The sequence below is a fragment of the Syngnathus leptorhynchus genome, chromosome 9 (assembly GCF_054491065.1).
Source record: "Syngnathus leptorhynchus isolate UIUO chromosome 9, UIUO_Slep, whole genome shotgun sequence".
Lineage (NCBI taxonomy): Eukaryota > Metazoa > Chordata > Actinopteri > Syngnathiformes > Syngnathidae > Syngnathus > Syngnathus leptorhynchus.
The window spans coordinates 12,801,332-12,818,184 of record NC_141203.1 but is presented as its reverse complement, the minus strand read 5'-3'; the positions used below and the strand labels follow the sequence as shown (position 1 = coordinate 12,818,184).

The window sequence follows — 16,853 nt, the reverse complement described above, 5'->3', positions numbered from 1 at the left end:
ACCACGCCAAGAAAAGATCGAGGTTACAGCCCACACGCGGGGGTCGGTCGGGGAAGAGTGCTCGCCGAATCTAGATTCGCTTCTGGGTCCGAACGACTTTAGTTTCTGGTAAACTTCAAGTTAACCGTTTTTATTTTCATACAAATAGCACAAAGCAATTACAGACACAAAATTGGTATCGTCGCTGTCGGGCAGAATCGTCGCATCTCCAAAAAAGCTTTTTTTTTTTCAGGAGAGAAAATATGAAGACAGCAATAGATTTACCTCCCCCCAAATCCTTTCGCTTACATATCACCCAAGAATCACATAATAGCGACTTTCCGTTGGCAAAATGTCCGGCGAATAGAAATGTAGCTTCTGCCCTGTCGTGATAAGAGGTGCGCTGTGTAATAATAACCGCCTCGGACAATCCATCAACAGATCTATAAAATCTTATTAGCGCTGCAGGTAAAGCAGTGTCGATACAAGGCGACAGATGTGTTGCTTTTCTTGCAGATGCCACGTGCCAGTGATGAGCGTAACCTTTTAAATGCAAGCCTGACAACTTCAATCTGCCTACTTCGCCCAGTTGTTGTTGTTGGGTTGTTGTTTTTTATTTTTGCAGGGAGGAGACGGCAGAGCAAACGCCGCCTGCAGGAGAATTGATTAAATGTGAATAACGCATGAGCTAGGAGCAGCGACTCGCAATGTAGCTGGTCGGTACTACGGGAGAGAGAACAACTGTCGAGATCATTTGACAGCGCCTCGCTAAGTCGCCGTGGCATCTCTGAGTCATCAGCTGCGGCCGAGATTAAAAGCGCTGGAACACGGGCGACGTTTTTGACAGCTCTGAAGTGATGCATTTGTCAAAACACATCATGACTAATCACTAACTCAAGCGGGCTTGAACATCTACAACGTCACACAACAAAACAAAAGGATCTACGCACGCACGTTTGAATGATGTTTTCAAAAGACATGGCCATTTGTGCCATTTGGAAAATTCATATCCAACATGCTTACAAATGTCTCCTCACGGATATGCCAGGCTAAATAATGGAGGTGTCAGCCTCAATGTGAACAAAAGACGGAGCCATTACTTTTCCAAAACCCATGACCGGCTAAAATACTGCTTGACAGTCTGCAACTGTCATCAGTTGTGTGAGGACAGGTTTTTTGACCCAAGACGACTTTTTTAAAAATGACTCAAACACACTGGTGTCAAACCCAAGGCCCGGGGGCCAGATTCGGCCCGCCGCATCATTTTATGTGGCCCGTAAAATTAAAATCATGAGTGTCAACTCTTGTTAAAATACCCAAACTCTAAATTGTGATCATATCCACACACATTCATTTCTATTTAAGTCATGAATGGCCCGCAACAAAACATGAGTTTGACACCTTTGCTCTAACTCAACTCGCTTCTCGCGTGTGGTAATACGAGTGACCCAATTTCAAAGTCCTTCATCCATCTTTTTTTCTTCATACTAACCAACCAATCAAAACCAGAGCGGTTCAACGTCAAGCAGGTTCTGTTAATGACCGAAATGTACCCTCCACCTGGAAGCCAAGGTTTACGGTGGCAATCGTCTCTAAATGGCTGCTGATTTATGTGACGTGAACATCATGCAAGCAAAAGAGCTATTCCATCACGGCACACCTTTTGATTAATGCTCCAAATTGCACCAAGGTCATCGAGCACGAACTGTGAAAGAGCAAGGCCATGAAGGCACATACGTTACGGGAGCCACGTACTCGCGTTAGCCCGGTGGTGACGAGGTTGGACCGAGACCGTGCGGGCTCTTAAATTTATGATTAGAAGTTACTCACTGCAATACCAGTCAAATCTCTGGCACAACCTCACAGAGAGATGAAGACGATGATTGTGGCCAGCATTGAAAAATGATTATCCTCCTACAAGAAACGTGATTGGTCGGTCGACTAAAGTGGCCCTTTTAGGAGAAAACATCTTTACAATCCCACAGAGGAATAAATGGCTTTCCAACAAAAGGTGTTGTACGATTCCATAGCGCCGTCTTCTTTTTGTGCGGTTCTTTGTCTCGCAATGATGTCTTCATCAATAGCCTCCCTGTGATTGAATTTGGGCATCAACAGCCTGCAACAGATCAACGTTTGCAGACGCCCACTAAGCTAGGCCGTAATCATGTTTGGACAGAGATAATCTAATTCTCAGTCAATTATCTTGGCTTCCACGGAACTGATAATGCTTGCTCTTAAGCGGCAAATTGGCAACGTTAGAATGTAAACACCATGTTTCACGCTAAATGTGTTGGCTCAGTCTATCGGGGTTTCCATTTTATGATCCGTGGCCACTTTTTTCATTTGCGGGCCACGGCGGTGGCGCTCGACAGGACGTGGGTGCGCCGAGGGGGGTCCCGGACTCCATTATCATTATCGCTAAATCCCATCTTAGACGGGGAGCGGCAAAGCACATGCTACGGGTACGTTTGCCTGCCAAAACGCATGTGACAAAATGACAAAAGGCAACCACGCAGTCACCACCAAGATGAGATTTTGACTCGCAGTCCGTCAAGATGACAATTGCAGATCACGTGACACCTACAGGTGCTCTAAAAATATTCCCCGCGACTGTCCAAGTTAGCAAATGGAATCCTTGAGTCTGCCTGTTGAGACTGTCGCCACGGCGTGCATGTGAATCCCGAACAATAATTTGCTGAACGTAGAGGCTGAGAGTTTCACCACGGCATACCAAAGACCGGCGTGTTTGTTTGGCCGTTGCTTTGAAAAACAATCGAGTCGTTATGAGTTGGGTGCCTGGAATTACAAAACAAATTTCAAATATTGATATTGTGATGGTTGAGAAACAACAAACCACACACAGAGCTGGGAGCAGAATCATAAGTACATTAGGACAATGAAATTAAAGTCGATTGCCCGGACATGGGTGCCACACGATTAGCACACGACGGATGGACTTTTATTTCGTTCCACTGGAAAGATAAAGTGGATAGGTAACAATTCAGACATAGTCATCATCAAAGTTGTCGCAGTTCTCCAAACAGAAGAGGAAAGAAAAAAAAGACAAGTGGATCATTTGAAGCAATATTGGAATGCAGAACGGCACAATGGTGTTTGTTGAATATTGTAAAAAGGCTCCTCTGTAGCGCTCTTCAGCAGAATAATGAATGCCATCCAAGCTATGCCATTTGACTTCCGTATCAATAAAACAGCAGGGAGATTCATCTTCAGAGTCTTTTTTTTTTCCTTGGCATATGGGATTCCAAGCTCAGTCCTTTCTCCTAAATTGGTATCTTCAGTCGACAACCTCATTAAGTTCAAGGTGGAAATGCACAAAAAGATGAAATCAATAGAGAACTAAAAACAAAGCCTTTGTTTGTCATAACAACACAACCGGCCCGGATAAAGTCATCACTTCAACTCATCCGGTTTTTGCAGCACATTTCCTCTTCTCAACCTTTCCCAGCTGACTTCCCAGCACAATTTCACTCTCACGCTCTATAATGACAATTCATGTTGGCCATTTGATTTCAAAGCATCTGCATCAATAGAAGCCACCACAATTCACCCAGGAAAGCTTTTTTCGGAAAGAAAATCACGAGTTGGGAGCAAAGTATCATCAAAGCAGCTTTAGCTCTTTTGGCAAAAAAAAAAAAAGTCTTGCGCATCTCATGCTGGTATTAAGCCAACGCTGCATTTGAAAAAACACAATAAAAGCTTTACGGCTGATATCGCAGAAGTGTGGCGACAAAGCCATCCATTGACTTATTTGTTGACTTGTTGCGTACAACTCCGGCTGTTCAGAGTCTCACTTAAGTACTACTTGAAGCATCCGCAAATGGATGGTTTTCTTTCTTTTGCGGTAGCTAGGTGCGTTTGTGACACAATGTAATGTAGCACTCCACCGTAGATAATGTCTATTGTGATGAGGCATTCTTAGAAAGAGAAGAGATCTAAGCGCTACTAGCTTAACAGCATTTCTCAGTAGCTGCTTAGCGTTTCAGTCGTTAAGCTACTTTTGTAATCATATGTAGCCCAGTCGCGTCTACAGAAGCTCCTTTTTTTTTTTGCCCCGGCAGTTCTAAACCTTAAATGCTGCATCTCGTTGTCTGATGTCACACAGCTATCTGCCAGAGATGGTGACGAAAACGATGTTGTGAATCATCTGATAAGGCTAGCGCACAGCCGGAGACAAAGACACAAGCGTAGATCTCGTCAATCCCCTCGGCTATACCTTGACAAATTGACGTGACGAGTACGGTTTTACATTCGCAATCTCCAAAGTGAGATGGCGCCGAGATCCAAAACAAATGGAAGGACTTATGTTCAGGTACGCTAGTTCACCGGTGGTTGTAGCACAAGTAGTTTAGCCTAATTTGCTACATTTCTCTTGAGGGTAGCTTCAGAATATCACTTGTAGCTTGTCCAGGCATGGCTTTAACATTGAAGATTCACACACGCGCAAATTCACTTATAAAAACGGGTGATCTGCAATGGATTGATTGTATTGTGTGCCCGTTGAGTTCAAGAGGATGAGGTCACGAGTAACTCTTGAAATTACACCTCCATGACAGAGACATGGAAGGAAATGTCAACCTCGCTTAGCTTGTACATGCATGAAAACACAAACCGCTGGCCTCGGGCAACGGGGGGGTGGGGGGGGCACGCTGTCTCGGGGTGCAAAGAGACAATTGCATCGTGGTCAAGTTGCAGAGATTGCATCAACATGTGCTACGCCTGCTTCCGTGGATTACAATGGCTGCTGCCGTTTGATGTCAAAAATCTGATTAAAACAGTAACGCTAAGCGAGCCTCCCTTTCGGTGATGTAATCGTGTCGTTCTTTACCTCAAAATGGCGGTGTTGAACGATAACCATCTATTGCGTCATGGCTTAAATGTTTTATTTCCCCATTTTTTACGAGACGTGAGAGTTCCGCCCGTTATTGCCAATACGTAACGTAAGCCACGATTGTAACATTGATGAGCCCAAATTCAGACTTTCACTTTGACTGAAAAGTGAGCCTAAAGTGAATTTAAATTCCAAAGCACTTTTCTCTTCTTTTCTTGCACTTAAGCTCTGTTCAGAGTATCTATAAATAGCCATCAATATTTAATGCCACAAAAAGATGAGGCCATTTTCTCCTCGGAGCAGATGCTATAAAGAACAATGATGCGCCGCTTTGGCTCCCTGCTACACAAGAAGTGCAAAATAGAAATGCACTTTAAAGGCAGCCTGGTCTCTCCAGGAAGTCATTAGGTCAGAGAAGTGTGGAGGATGGTCGACGAGGGGGCTTTAATAATGAAGAGCTGGCCGGCCGTAGGGAGATGCTGCCGCGGGCAGCCATTTACACAGCCGTGGAAATGAAAGATATCGAGGCGCCCCCAAATGTCCCAAGTCTTTGAAAAAAAAAAAAAAAAATGGCCAGCCAACACTTGTTAGAGTGAACACAAGCACCCAATTACTATGCAATCATTAATAAGCAAAAGAATATCGAGCTTGAAATCAGAGATGATTTAAAATTGTATGGCAATGGCTTCAAAATGAGAGCGTTTGTTTACATGCGAGCTTTAATCCAGATACGGTTCTAATTTGACAACACGTTTAATCTGACTCTTTGTTTTCCCCGGCATGCTGCATATGCACGCGAGGAGGATAAGATGATTATTATATTATAGTGTGGCATCATATGGTCCTATCCATTATTCTATTAATCTCTCACAAATTTGCAGCAGATGTGACATTTTACAATAATGGATTTGGATTAGACAGCGGTGTAGATTTTGTTTTGTTTTTGTTTTCTTCTTGCAGAAGAGATCTGCGGTATTTGATTGTTTCCGCTCATTTTTGGATTACGTATGTATTATGTTGTTTGGATATGAACTATGAGCATAATGAGTTACCTTGCGTATGTGAAATGCAGCGTGTTAATTAAAAACACATTGCTTTGTTTTACCCGAGTCTAAAGAACAGTCCAAATTAATTAATATTTGGATTCAACTTGATTTATGTTGAGTGGAATCAAAAGCCAAAGCTACGTTTTTTTTGTTTTTGTTTTTTCCATTCATAAAGCAACTCGATGTTCTTCACCTAAGCCAAAGCGCAACACCGACGAGCATTTGCAAACAAAACAACTGAAGACAATCAAAGGCAAAGAAAGGACAACAAAAGAAACTCATTAAATAGACAAAATGAACAAACACGGACGTGCTAATGCAGTCGGACAATGTGTGAACTGAAGGTTCTTGTGATTTTTCCACCATTCCCCAAAAATATAAAGTGCATTATAAATTAAATTGATTATTTTATTTATCTGCCGCTGGTTGGTGGCGCTCCAACTCCTCATCTTGAGCCGTTATTTACAAACGATGGAGTGCGAAGAGTCAAATAGCAAGTGAATGCATCCTCCATTGCGCAACGTCATTAACTATTGTGTGTGTGCGCACGTGTGTGTGTGTGTGACCTTTACTTGCTCCTCGTGGACCATCGATTGGCCTCCTCCTACCGTGTGAGTTTTCATTTGCACTTAATTAGTCCCATACGCTACACCTCCGTGTCATGGGCGCATTTGAACTTTCTTCCACCCACACCATGCACATGTTGGAGTTTTTGTTGGCTTTGTTTTATTGGGAAATATACGCACGGGCAAATCAATCAATGCTCTTTAGCTTTGTTGGCTTTTGTTGACAGAAATGATCAATGTTTTTGCTGAGCAATGATGTAAAAAGTGATTCAATATTTAGGGAGTGACACAGTGTTTTTAAAGATGAGTACATCGATGAAGTTAGTTTAGCTAAAGCGGCGAGTTTGAGCTATCAAGTGTTTCGCTAATGTGTGCCTCGTTTGTTTTTCTTATTCAGATTGAAGCCCGCAGCGCTAAGCCGCATCGTCAATGAGCTCATAAATCCAAGATGAGACTATTCTCCCAATGATAAAACCGAAACGACTTTATTTGAACAACACCAAAATAACGTCAACAACAGCGAGGGAGGCCCGCGGGCTAAATGTCGACAATGACGAGTAAAGCTACAAAAACATCAAGAGCATATGCTCACTCGTTGTCACAAGCGTGTTGATGAAATTGACAATTGCTGACTGAGATAACTTCATTATTACCAACAATTGATATTCAAGTACGGCATCAATAATGACTCCTTGATTATTTCAATTTTTATAAATAAAATAATTGTTTTCTGCTTTGCACATGGGTAATATGGACAATGTGTTTGCTATTTCTATTCGTCTAAAATCAAAATCATTTATTTTACACAGCGGTAGGTGGTTGATGATTTCAGGTACATCTTGTCAAGTCAAGTCTGCTCCTCAAAACAGCCTTTTTTTTTCTCTCTCGCATGTTTGGTGTTAAAATCACTGCTTCCACTTGAAGTGGAAATCACAGGAAGAGCGGCGCGAGCGGCGCTTGTGTCGACATTGCGTTCACTTTCACGTTCCATTTCAAATCTGAGTGTGAATACAAATGATGAAGCCTGTTTGTTACGTGTTAGATTGTACTAATTTTAAGAACAAAACAGTTTGGGCATTATGACTTATTCAAGGTGTACTACTGTAGTGTGCAACTTGCCCTCTGGGTGTCAGTAAAGCGCATTCATGAGTGAAGAGTTGTTGTTTTTTTCATTCCGAATATTTAAAATATTACAAACAATAAAGTTTCACTTGACTACTGTGAGTGAGTAATAATAATAATAATAATCTTTAGTAATAATCGGGTGTTGTTTTTGGCAGAGGATAAAGAATATATACCTGAGTACGGTTATAGTGTCCGTCGACGTTTCGCATTATAAACCTGTCATATAAATGCTATTCGTTAGCCCGTCTTCGGCGTGTCCCGTTAGTGTTAGCATTAAGCTAGTAGCCCTACAGTTATGTGGTTATTTTGAATAAATACAAATATAATTCTCTTTGTTCTATATTTCGTTTGACAGTATATTTGAGTGGGCGACATCCAAGTACGGATCCTGAAGGTCGACGTGGGCCTTTGTTGCTTTTTGCTTGGCAGTACCTGTTCAGAAACAAGTGACTCTTATCTAGCGGCGGATACACGCGACACATTGGAGGCCCCAGTGCTTAATCTCTTATGGGAGCGGCGAGGTCCATGGTACCTAACTTGCGCACATTTACAATCAGAAGGCGCCGAAGCCACGCCAGGCGGCGGAATTGCTCTAATCTTATCAAAGGTGTCGTCTCCAAACAAACACGGCCGAACTTGGGATTGCTGCGAGCGCGGTTAATGAGTGTGCTCGTCCGATGAAGCGAGAGAACAAAGACGGTGAACCGCTCAGATGCATGTCAGGGAAGCATCTTCAATCTGACGCCAGATGCTGCCATGTTTGTGTACCTGCTCAAATTGCAACACAAAAGTCGAGATTCCACGGCAGGCGCCCGCCGACCAGGGAATTGCCGCTGCTGGCTTTTTTCTTTTAGATCTTGCAATTCACCAACTTGTTCCATCAAAGCGCATTCAATTATTCATCTTTCAATCTCACAAATATTTTACACCTAAAAGCCCGTTAAAGTGCAAAGTCAGGCTTGGAGCGACTTGAGATATTCTTAGTGTGTCTAAACGCGACGCGCTGGACAGTAAACAAGGCGCGCAGTTGTTGGGTGACGTGAGAACGATGCCGGCATTCGGCCTCCGTTCGCCTTCGATGTCTGTTGGATTACAATTAGCTCTGGCAGGTAAGGAAACGGCTACACACACACACACACACACACACACACACACACACACACACACACGGTGCAGATTTTCATTTGAGGCTGAATGTGCAAAGTGCGTGCCGCTCTCCGTTTGTGTGTCAAAGCAGCTTTGGATTGCATGTGTCTTTGGTTAATGGAGTACAAGGCATCATACTAATTTGTAGATTTAGTCCTTTTTTTTTTTTTTTTTTGAACGTTGCCTATACATCTTGTGATTAAAGACGGAATCAAAATGCAGATTTTTGTTTGAGTGCGGTCCCTGCTGCCTTTCCAGTCTTCAAACCAAAGGAAGTGGAAAGATGTTAATGACTGGGGTTTGTAATTTGTTCTTTAAGAGGAACGCAGCGCGGCACCATCAACTGGCTTTAGGCTCGTCTGCTGAATGAATTTCCTCGGGGGGAAGAATCCCTCCCTGTGTGTTGGGTTGATTTGGGCCAAGGCGGCTAGATGGAGCCCAGTGAGGCCTCGGCCCGTGCCAGGTGGCAGCTGGGCGAGCGAGTCCCCGTCATCGGGTCCTGCCGCCGATTCCCCTCGGGGTCGCGACGCTTGTGATGTCACGGGCCGATCCGTTTGAATGATTGATTCCATTATCCAAACCTATCATTGATTCTCATTGGCTGAGGGAATGAATTATTATAAACGATGTGTTCAATTTTGGACAGAAGCTTTAAGCGGCTTCACCAGAAGCACCGAGGAATCGATACGCCTTAATTATCAGAGCGGCAAACAAAGAAATTGTATCAACTTGTTAAATGCCAAGAATGTTTGGGGTTTTTTTTTTTAGCTGGGAGATAAGCAGCGAAAAAAGTTCAAGATATTGTGTAAGGCTAATGACACAACAAAGAATAAAACATCCCATGTCAAAACAAGCTGCTTACTACATGACGGCAAGATGCCAAATACTTTTTTTCAAAATACGTTTTTCAATTTCTCCCATCTGACAGCGTGCGAGAGCACGGCGAGAACACGAAATAATGTACTTGGTCCTGCGGGCGTTGCCCTTTGCCCTTTCAAAGCGACTGACTAACAGACAGTTGAAGGCGTGTGCATTTTTCATTCCTTCCGACATGTTATGTTTGTTTTATACGAATAAAACAACAAAGCGTGGAGGAATTTTCAAAATCCTGAAAAATAGATTACGTGTTCCCGAAAGGAATAAATCATCGTATAGGTCGCCTACCCCCCCCCCCCCCCCCCCCCCCCAAAAAAAAAGCCTCAGCAGCCTTTCTTCAACAAGCCCGCATACTAATTTTAACCTTTAGAGCGCAGCTGATTTGTCGGCAACACGTCTGCTCTGACGTCCACGTTTTTGTGGGCCGTTTTTTTTTTACCCCGGCGTGACGTCAGGCTTACTTTTCAATTCACGTTGCATTGCAGCATATCCATCAGCCAATAATGACCTCAAGGGCACCCAGCTCATTTTATTTTACCGTTGAGACCTATTCTCATTAGAATATCTGGCAATAAAGCACTTGCATTTTCCTCCATTCATAATTGATATACTCTTTTTAGTTCCATTTCTCGCCACGCTTTCACGATATGACCGAGACACTCTCTCGGAATTGACTCCAGCATCGCCGGGCCTCTCGGCGGGAAATTTATTGATTCATTAATCACATTTGCAATTAACTATCACATGGGTAAAAAAAATAAAAAAATCTCATATGAGCCCCCCCTCTGGCGCACGTAATGAGTCCTCTGAGGATATCAACGCGTCAGATTATCAGATTTGAAAATGTAAGGCCCCTTTTTCGATTACTAATCAATGTCATGTGTCACTTTGAAGCCAACGACGTTTGTATTACCAGACAATTTATCACTGATTCAATTGGAGCTAGATTTTTCTGGCTCCCACAAAGGTATTTGAATATTTTCTGGACAAATTATTATTATTTTATTTCTATTTTTATGATGATTATTATATATTAAAAAAGTCACCCCAAATTTTTTGCTTTATGACCCAAGTACTACAAACAAGAAAACGGGTCTTTAGCGCCCCCTACAGTGGCCTCCATTGATTTCACTCAGCAACTTTGACCGAGACGGACGGCTGGTGTCCCTAGGAGTGCAGCTCCAGGCCATACATCACCTCTGCCCCGACCGGGATTGATGACAGCAACGCTTAGCTGACATCACTGACTGGATCTGTCAGCTGTTTTCAAGTCTCTTCAGAGCGTGCGTGCGTGAGACTGGCATAGGTACGCAAACGCTGACTCAGCTATTACCTCAAACAACCTCGCCAAACCAGTAACGGCCGCTGAAATGTCAAATGCGCGCGCCAACACTCCAAACGCTGAGTTTTGCCTCGAGTGTCTCATCTGCTCAATGCTCATTTCCAAGTTTCTGACGACTTGTCTGGTTTTTCAGCCAAGAACAAGCGAGACTTAAAGAGCACCTGAGGCGGGCGGGCGGGCGCCTCTTGGATGGAAGCAACACAAACGGCAATAACAATCGCACTCGGCGCTTTTTCCCAATTATGATGCTGACTCATGTTTTGACATCACCTCTTTTTCAGTCCGGCACGCCGACCTCCTCTTTGCGATTTCTATTGACTCTGCACAAAATGCAATCCACATGTGGTTTTGCCAAGTACTGGGTGAATAAAAAGTGCGGTCATAAGGTGGCGCCCTGAGGAACACCAGTGACTGAGGTTGAAACGCGAGCCCCAAAGGAGGCTTTGGCGCGTTTGCCGTTGGTTTTGTGTTAATGTCTCCCAGTGAAATATGTAAAACCCAGATGAAAAAAAAGAAGGCCAACCTTTAAAGGTCAACAAAACACAAAAGTGCACCGATGAAAAGCAACTCTCCGATTTCATCTTGGCCAAGGTTGAATTTCTCCATTTTGGCTCTGCAGTGGCACTTTGTGTTGCAGCACCCATTAAAAACAAATTTGAAATGAGTTTTGATTGTGTAGTGCAATATTCATTTGAGGTTGTGTGGGAAATATGTGTCCTCTTTTTTTTTTTTTAAAGGAAGATGTGAAAAGTAGCAGTAGCTTGATCAAGACAAACTGAATCTCCAATTTTGGAAGAAAAAAAAATCTATTCATTTGAATTAATGAAGTAAACCATTTTGCATTCACAAAAGAGTCATTCTGGAGATCTCTACAAATGTGTTAAAGCATCAGAAGGAGATGTTGGATGTCATTAGAAATAACAAAAATTCAAAAAAAATCATTCCTTCTATATCTTGAATGTAACGTAGCTGGCTGGAATAATTGAATAATAATTTACCATTGTAAACTTGCACTTCTCTAGAGCTCTGTGATATTATCGAACCAAATAAGCTGCTGAACATGTCCGCCACTACTGTCAGATCATCCGTAACTGAGCGCACATTATAAACATCCTTGATTTTTTTTTTTTTTTTTGCTGATTCATTTCATTCACAGCCAAACAATTTCATCAATGAGCTCTCAGAACGCTGGAAATTGCAAGCGGCCGAAAGCACGAGCTCACCGCTTGGCATTGGACATGACAATGCCGGCTACCACAAAGCAAATTAATATCAGACTAATTAGGCTGACAAGCAACTTTGCCGTTACGAGCCGTTATCATTACGAGCCTTTTAGGCGGCACTGGCATTCATTCTCGTTGGCTTTCACAAAGACCCTTAAAGCCAGTGTACATGTGAAATTTCAAAGGCGCTCTTATTTCCCTCCTCAGTGTATCCTCGAGGTTCATCTTTTCATTTCATGCACATTAAGAGATGTAAACTCATTTTGTGTTTTCTTTCCCCTGGTGTGACTGCTGGGCAAATTATAGACACAAACACAAATACTCACACTTTTTTTTATCACTCTGGGATTTGAGAGGAATTCAATAAGTAAACTTGACATTTCAAGAAAATAAGAAAAGTCTGAGAAATGTGACCTGACCTCCAGCCTCATGTGCAACAAAGGTCATCGCATCATTAACGCCACCAGAAAAAGGAAAGTTTTCAAAAAGATGGCTTGCTTATGAAAACTTTCTGGCGTGATTTTGCTACATGAGACAAATATTCAATATTGGACAATATCGGTGAGCATATTGACAAAATCCTTTACACACACACACACACACACGTATGTTTATATATATGAACTATAACATATATATATATATATATATATATATATATATATATATATATATATATATATATATATATATATATATATATATATATATATATATATATATATATATATATATATATATATACTATAATTTATATATATATCTTAAAACTTGAAAAGTGTTCTCATTAAATTGAACGTCCATGTGATTGAATTCGCAACGTTTTGCATTCCCACATGCGCTGCTCCCACAGTGGCGATTAAGAGGCAAATCTCCACGAGAGACAAACACAGCCCGAAAGCCCGAAGGAGAGGAGACGTTCACCTGCTGCACTGTCTGATAACGCGTGCACGCATACGCCGAACGTGACTATGCCCCCCCCCCCCCCGCCCCCCTTTCCCGCTTCCTCCAGCCCCGATGCAAATACGCAACTCAATGTGCTGCTATACGTCACAGTGTCACAATGGCAAAAGAAAAGAAGTCCAACTCTGCCCGTCATTTCATCACGCATGCACGGAACAATTGAGGAATGCGGTTCATGCACAATGCGCACGTTTACCACTGAAGGTGCCAAGTTGAGCAACATCCCCCCCCGACTGTCCCTTACCTTTGCGCTCATCCGTCCCCGCCGACGGCTCGATGCATGGAAATAATCCCGAGAAAAGGGCTAAGAAGGTGAGGAGGAAAAACTCGGACATGTTTTCGGAGAGCGGGCTTATCAGGAGCCACGGCGCGTCCCCCCGGTCCCGTTGCTCGCTCCTGGCCCAAGTCCAGGTCCAGCTCCAGTCTCCCCCCCTCCCTCCTCTCCGGTCTCCACCACCACCGCCACGCGGTTGTTAAGCGCCGTTATTCGGAGATGTCCAGAGGATGCGGTGCAGCCAGCCAGCGCGCCCCCACCGCTCCCCGACGCATGCACTCGGCTCCGTGCGGCCGGCCCGATGAGAGCGAGTGAGAGCGAGCGAGAGCGAGGAGCGGCCAGGGATGGGATGGGATGATGGGATGGGAGGCGAATGAAGATGGACAAGTGGCTCGGCTCTTCCCGTCTTCTTTTTCCCTCACTGATTCAACGTCGTCAAGGTGGCGCGGCGCAGCTCATCGCGTCGGTCAGCCGGGTGCCAGTCTGCTTGGACTGGATCAGCCTCACAGGCAATGAATTTAAACTCGGGGAGGTGGGGGGCAGGAGTGTGCAGGGGTGGGTGGTGGCGGGGGGCGAAGTCATTTTGCTCCCTCACTTTCTCGCAAGCATGGCCTCATATACTCAGCAGCCTCCTGGAGTGTACTTTGAAATGGGATTTAGATCCAGTTACTCTTTGCCCATTCGACTACATGGAATTGCTGTCAATCCGTTCCGGCCACGTACCTCCAGCACACACTATCGGTTTGGAGTTGATATTTGTTATATATATATTTGTGTCAATCATTTGGGAGAATGGCAACAATTAGACAATTTGGGAATCAATTATTTTGGCTCCTTGTGTAGTATGCGAACCAGCCACCGGGCGGCAGTAGAATACAGTCGTGCAAACAAATAAAGAAGAGTTTCACTCAATTTGCAATTGCCTTACTAGGGACACCGAGAAAGAAATAGTTCTTTTCACCAATCTCAACAGCTATATCATATTGATATTTTGCATTTTTTATAGTATTATATTATTATTTTGAAGTCACAAATCCCACATTATTACAACTACAAATTTTATTTTTATTATTATGAATACTATGACTGCATATTCTTTTAAATATGGCCTCTACGACGCAAATGGCTTGTGGCTCCATTCCCCACAGATGAAGCCGCATTTAAAAGATGTCCTGTCACGCAGTTGGAAATGCACTGCGCAAAACAAGTGTTTTCAATGACAATGAAATGTATCATGGATGAGATGTGTCATGTTTTATTCCAGACATGTCAAAGAATGAGGTTGTCCAAGTCTTTAAGGAAATATCAAGCCCTCCTGTGAACACCATCACCTCATTTTCTCCTTCCAAATGTGTGATAGATTTCACGGGGTCTCCATTTCCTTTTACGACTGAGAGACGGCGACATTCATATATTGCAGTCATTTTATGTTAACTTTTGCCCAAAGCGCTTTTGTCAGTATAGATGGGGGTTTTTTTTTCATAATGAAAGTAGCATGATGTAAACAGCTTCCTAAGAAAGGTGCAATAACATTGTTGTTTTTTGCAGAAGATAAAGAATATATGCATGTGAACCTGGAGTCCACATGTATTGTGTTTAAATATTCATTGCTTGGAAGGGTTAAGACCACAGTTATAGATGCTAAGATTTTTCATTATATGTTAGCATTGAGCTAGTAAGGCTCAGTTGTTTTGTTGTCTAAAATGAAAAATGTGTCAAATAGACAATTAACAGCTTGGAGCAAAGTAAGTAAAAAAAAAAATCACCATTCACTTTCTAATATTTTGTCATTTTCATTCATTTTCGCACATCATTAACGCAATGCGCCATCATTTGAAATGGCTAAGTGCGCTGGCGGCAGGTAAAAGATAGCATGCGAGGGCGCGCGGCTGGTGTCAGAGGGAATGAGGAGCCCGGTGGCAGGCAGCGAGCGGCCAGGTCAGCCTAATAAGCCACTCGTGCCATGCGTGTCACTCACTGGCGCCGCAGGTCTCGACATACAGGACGCCCGTCATGAGTACACAGTGACACGGAGCCGCTCGGAAGCGCCTGACCTTCACGTCTATGTGAATTGCGCGCACTGCGGGTCTTCTTTTCAACGCCTTTTGAGTGACACTGACATTTTTTCCAAGGAGCTCCTTCTAATCCCGACGCCAACTAAACACAACTGCCGAGAGCACCTTTCCATCCCGTGGGAATGACTTTGTTATTTTTATTTCAATATGGCAACCTAAATATTCATGACTTGTTCAATTGAAAAGAACAGTTGAATGAGTTTGAAGATGAATCATGGCTGAACAATGAATCAAATTAAAATCAATATGGCAATGAAGTAGAAGGCTGCACCTGTCTTTCATTTTAATTGATGGGACAATATCGTTTTTCCTCATTGAGTTTGCAATAGAAACATTTTTTGTGATGACCCCCCCCGCCGCCCCCCTCGGGTTCCATCTTGCGACCTCCAGTTTAAGACCTCGTGGACTACACCACTGACTTTGGTTGACAGCGCTGTTATTTGCTGACCCTGCTTGACCCTGTCATCTCTGCAGGCTCATTATCAAGCTCATAAGACCGCCGCTGCTGGCTCGGCATTCTCTCCGGCCGGGTTCGCCCCCCCCCCCCCCCCCCACACCAGTCAAAAGGCGTTTGGTGAAAAACAGGAAGGAGAAAAGATCATCTGGCAAATGGGGCACCGGGTCCGTCACGTGTTTTGTATCTCTTGACAGTTATTAGTTGGAGAAGATGTCGATGCATGGGTCTGAGATTGCTTCCATTTGGTCAAGGAGGAAAGCCGAGCGCAGGATGATGAGGATCCCCCCCCCCCCCCCCCCCCACACACACACACACACACACACACACACACACACACACACACACACACACACAGACACATTTACCGCAACCCGCCCAGGTGAAAGTCAGGCTCAATTCATTTGAATGTTTTATATTGATGGCATAAAGGTGTTTTTCTTCAATATTCACTGGAGTGGTGACTTCTACTTCACACCGATGAAATTAATGAGTGATTTATAATGAAAGCAAGTCGCCCAACACTGGCTAATATTTTCATGGAGTGAAGGAGGCTTTGCCGTTGCTGTGCAGACATGCTCATTTGTCAGTTCATTAGGCAAACTCAAATAATCAACTCGACACTCTTTCAGAATACAAAAAACACCCATTCCTGCATGATTGGTAATCTTTTTTTTTTTAACCATCTCAAGAGGTCATTATGTTTGTGTGTATATATATACTATAAATCAGATTTTTTAATATATACAGTACAAATAGATATACTGTCCATAAAATCAGTATCCAGATTTAGACAACATAGACGCATGTATGTGTGTTTTGCCTTGTTCCCATTGAAATCCATCAGCGGGGGGGAAACAATCACGTTATTGTGGGGAGTTGATTGTTCTTCAGTCCAATTTCATGCATATCTTGGAGGAAATCAACATATTACA

The 16,853-nt window shown here is 43.3% G+C and overlaps 1 protein-coding gene across 2 annotated transcripts in view; it reads right to left on the bottom strand.

Moving 5' to 3' along the window:
* The window catches only part of lrp1bb (low density lipoprotein receptor-related protein 1Bb), a 132,248-nt gene extending 118,798 nt beyond the window's left edge, over positions 1 to 13,450 (bottom strand). For both annotated transcript variants that reach the window (XM_085920507.1, XM_085920506.1), the window contains exon 1: positions 13,360 to 13,450. In XM_085920507.1, coding sequence (XP_085776633.1) covers positions 13,360 to 13,450 — 91 coding nt within the window. The remainder of the gene's footprint in view (positions 1 to 13,359) is intronic.
* Between the last annotated feature and the right edge of the window lie 3,403 nt (positions 13,451 to 16,853).